Below are 5,000 nucleotides of genomic sequence, written 5' to 3' on the forward strand. Positions count from 1 at the left end.
GGAACAATTAATTATTATATGCTGAAAAATTTCGAATATAGTAGTATATATGCGCTTGAACGACAATAAAAGTTAATGTAGACGGTAGAATAAATCAATATATACAAGTATTATATATATATATATTATATATATATATATATAAAGAAGAACAAGAAGAATAATAAGGGAAAAGAGAAGGGAAACAACCAAGGCAAAAATAAAAAAATTTAAAAACAAAACCGATGGAGAACAAGGAAATATACGTTATCTTATTTTAAGTACAAATAAAACAAGAACAATGACATGTCTACTGATAATAATTCCCACCAGGCCAAGAGATTAGCCTGCAGATCTAGTCAAAAGGGTTAATCCTTACCTTTCAATCGATCACAAACATGCCGCTCTTCTCTACCTTCAATTTCTTCTCAACCATTAAGAAATTTACACGATCTATAACTAATTAATATATCATAACCGTATGGATGATTGGAGATCGAGAATCACCCAAGCTTACACGTATATACCACCCTGCTCTTTGGTTATTTTAGTGATCATCACCACAAGTAACCATGCATTCACGAGCATCAGCAAGCATAAAACTCGACGAGTTCATCCAGAGACTCAGGCTGTGGATCAGCATTCACGAGCATCCAGAGCAAGTGCTCAAACAAAACAACCTCGCAGGCAACGTTGATAGTGCTGTCTTCAGAGTCGCCCCTAGTAGTACTGGAAGACCTATCCACAAGCTCTCTGAAGAGCGGGTGGTCGACCACGTCGGAGCTAACGAGGTAGCGCCTCCGGGAGTTGCCGACGTAGACGGGGTGGAGACGATCTGCAGAGATGATGCAGGAGGAAGCATCGTCCCCAACAGAGGCAATGGGACGGCTTTGCTTGCTGAAGGAGTTCCATTTCTTGAAAACTGACTTGAGCTTGGTCTGCAGCTTGCCTCCTTTGGCCATCTTGTATATTGATTTAAACTGGCTTTCGTAGGGAAGAATGGGAGAGAAAGAGAGTCGAGACTTTGAAATGGTAGGCCAGAGAGTGGGGGCTGGGTTTTGGGGGACTGAGAAAGGGGTGCAGAAGGTTCGTATATAAAAGGGGGAGGGCGAGGGCTGAAATGGTAAAACTCGAATATGCATGGCTGGAATGGGATAATGTAATTTGTCATCTTTCTGCGAATACATTTCATCTACGTCTCTCTTTTTAACTGATTAATAATATATTCGATTTTGATATACAATTTTTATATATAATTCATATAAAACGGCTGCAAATTTTTTTATTTTTTTTTCTTTTTTGCCTAGTGAACAGCCGGTTATAATATAAAGATCAGTCCTTTGTCCCATTATAAATTTGTTCTATCCATATCAGATCTGCTGCATTTTATTATCAGAAATTCTTTTCATAATTAGTATTTATCACTCCACACTCCACATTTTATGAAAAACACTCGCATACTATATAAAAAATATCTCACACTCTATGAAAAAGTTATAGATATGAAGTGTGAGAGTGAATAGTAGTCGATGCATAGTAAATCTTTTTTATTATACATTTTCTTTCCAAACAATCTTTAATTAACGTTTCTTCTTTTAATTTTGAACTAATAACTTAACCCTCGGAAAATTTTTAAATAAAGATAGAGAATTAACATAAAAGGGAAGAGGGATTAGAAGAAGAAATCTCATTTTCTTTAGGTGAAAAAAAAAAAAAAAGGAAAACCCAAAACTAGTTTAATTAGTAGATTTTCAGACTAAGCATGCCGAGATATATTGCTTTTGTGCACTTTTGCTAGCTCTTCGATCGCATAATAAATACTACCTAATTAATAGTTGTTGGTTTCAATAAAAATGATGAATTCCTCTATTATAACAACCAAACTATGTATAGAAATAAAAAATAAAAATAAAAATAAAAATTGGGATAAATTAACTGGAATTGATGAAAGCGATAGACATGTGCAAGAGTAGTGTGGTCAAGGGTCTCCAACCTATTAATCTATACATCTACCAACTTCTAGTATTTTTCTGTCTAGCTTTGATAATATTTTTAATTATCTTTGTCATATGTAGAACATTTTTCAAAAGTTAGTAAATCACATTGACATCCCAGAAAATCATTGGGAGACCCATTCTTTAAACAATAATTTCATCTAAGGTTTGAGATAATGTAGATATCTTTTATTTTATTCATATATATATACACACACCGATGATACAGACGATTAAGCATCCATGATGCATAGTTTGTTTGTAGAATTTTATTTTGAGTAGTAGTACCATATGTACTTACAGTATTACTTACACTACTTACAAGATTCATTTTGTTAGTTTTCTTTTGAAATTTAAATTTTGAATTTCAAATTTCATGATTGTCAACGTATTAATAACTGACATCATGTAGAGAAATAAATTTTTTATAAATTTTTCTTAAGTATATTTAACATTTTCCTTCTATTTTTTATCGTCCAGGCCGGGGTGTATACACACCACTTATCCGGTGATCTACTATAATTAAAAAATCAAAAAATCAATACTCTTTAATATTTATCACTTATCAATGTAGCAGCAAGCTGCTAGCGCGCTACTAGCTTTTTTAGGATGAAAATAATTTTTTTTTGTGACAAAAAATATGGTTAAGAGAAAATATTATTCTTATGATCAGAACTAATTTCGTGTACTGTCAAAAAAGAAAATTATTAACCTTAATTGCTTAACTAAGTAAAGAAAATTATTGGGCACCACACCGAACATGACTGTCTTGTCATCTTAGTACGTGACAGCTTAATTAGTTCTTATAACTAGCGATTCATCATGATTTTGTCAATTAAGGAGTTAATTTCTTATAACTAAGTAATGTTGTCGGTGTTTATTCTGCAGATAACGTCCAAAATGGTTCATAGCTATTGAGACTAGTTAGGCTAAAGACAGAGAACTGAATATACAAAGAGCATTCGATCGTACTGATCATGATCATCAAGATTCTTCATGCATGTCCTTTGCTAGAAACAATATATATCTATTAGATCATGTATATATAGTGATTGGTGAGAGTCAAAAGATAGTCAAGAGTTTGTGAAAATCAATGAACACAAGTTTTATTTTGTTCGGTAATGGATCAGTTTGATTCGCTTTTAGAAACGCAATCTTATATTTGCAAGATATGCAACCAATAGAATATAAACAGAAGCGTACTAAACCTGACTGGATCACAAGAAATGTTGTCTCTCTATCTCTATATATCTATTTATCTGTCTTTGTGCATGCTGGATGCCAGGCCTGAAATCGGATGCAGCTGGTTGCATGTGCATAAGAGTGAATCCAAGAATTGAACTCCTCCATAGCCACCAATGGACGTGGATGACCACCTCGTCGTTCCTCATCAGAGACAATAATGTTAAAATCCCATGTTATTAATCATATCTCAGTTCCGTTGCTCTCCTTTGCAAGATCTGCCCACAACTCCCGCCGTTGATCATACGTACATTTAGCATAAACAAATGAAGCTTTATCAGACATGAGAACAGTAATCTGTTGAGTTCCGCAGCTAACCATACTAACATTAACATCACTCATCCAAAAAATCTACAATTTACCGTCCCAAACACCATTCGATAACCCATAATCAAAACCCAACACCCTTTTAACATCATCCAATAATTCGTCCCATAGAAAGCGCTCCGCTATCGCAACAACTTTCGGTTTATATATACTCAAAATCTTTTTCAACCTGCTCTTAGAAGATCTTACCCTTCTAATGTTCCAATACAATATTGGACTTATCATAAATTCAATTTAGAGGAACGGGTAATCACCCGTTTGTTGCTGTGAACTTTCATGCCAATATCCTCACCCTTTTTCTTCCCATGATCTTGCGTATCAGAATCAAAACAAACATCTTTACTAGGCAAACCTTTATCGACCATTATTTCTGTATCAGAGAAACTGGCCAACGGATCAGCCATAACACTGCCATCCTCAATCAACCCACTCTCTATGCCCTGCCCAACTAATGTTCCACCTTGTAATACTTAAAAATGATTCACCACTATAGATAATAAATCCTCCTGCGCCACTTCCACAAGACTCAAGCGCATATTACTATCCAAGACCTGCATATTCAACTCCTCAGGAACAAAGTAAACCACTTCATTAACAGGCGACACCACCTCCGTAAGGACAATTGGAACCGTCTTCGAATTATTCAGCACATTAACTTCCACTTCTTTCTGAGCCACTATCACCTCACCAGAGCTCTGCACTACCGCCACCTCAGAAACCATTGGAGCCATCACCTGCAGAACAACGGACACCCCTTCTGTAGAGCCTTGTGGCTCCACCTCCTTTGCCTTCTCCCCAGAAACCATTCCATGCGATTCCATGAACTAAAAAATAGCCACTTCCTCCTCTTCCCTATCAGTAGGCTGGACTTCACTAACCAGTACCAAAGCATCTAAAACCTTACTTTCCATGCCTAAATCCGCCGCTTCTTATGACTTTGGGTTCGAACCCAATGGATCCGAAGAGTTCAGGTATTTCGGCACTTCTCTATATTCCAGACGAACAAGTGGCTTCTCTTTCTCCTTCCCTATCTTCCCTTTTTTGCATGTCTTCAAGTTATGCCCTGTAATTTACAATTGGTGCAGAATGCAGTTAAAGTTTCGTACACCACCTCCTACCTACGACTCGCAGGACAAGATGGAGCCTCAATCCAGAATGATGAGAGCGGAGACTTTGTAGCATCTAGCTCTAAACACACCCTCGCCCCATCAGTTCTAGTTGCACACCGTGTAGGATTCTCACACCGTATATACTTCCCAATTGGTGTCGTGAGACATTTCAAGATTGATGGATGGTAACAATTTAGAGCCAAGCCTGGAAGGAAAATCCAGACTGGAACAACCGACGGCTCTTCCTCTTCAGAAAACTCAGGAGACTAGTGAAAGGGACGATACGCCACTCCATCGATGTCGCAAATTTCCCTAAAAAAATCCTTATTGAAATCCTCCTCCGACGTCA

At 36.7% G+C, this 5,000-nt stretch overlaps 1 protein-coding gene across 1 annotated transcript; it reads right to left on the bottom strand.

Moving 5' to 3' along the window:
- Nucleotides 1–227: 227 nt before the first annotated feature.
- LOC121251411 (auxin-responsive protein SAUR76-like) lies at nt 228–1,101 on the bottom strand. The gene has a single exon (XM_041150662.1). It carries the CDS (start codon nt 939–941, stop codon nt 567–569), a length of 375 nt encoding a protein of 124 aa, XP_041006596.1. The 5' UTR covers nt 942–1,101; the 3' UTR covers nt 228–566.
- Nucleotides 1,102–5,000: the final 3,899 nt, after the last annotated feature.

The sequence above is a fragment of the Juglans microcarpa x Juglans regia genome, chromosome 2S, assembly GCF_004785595.1.
Source record: "Juglans microcarpa x Juglans regia isolate MS1-56 chromosome 2S, Jm3101_v1.0, whole genome shotgun sequence".
NCBI lineage: Eukaryota > Viridiplantae > Streptophyta > Magnoliopsida > Fagales > Juglandaceae > Juglans > Juglans microcarpa x Juglans regia.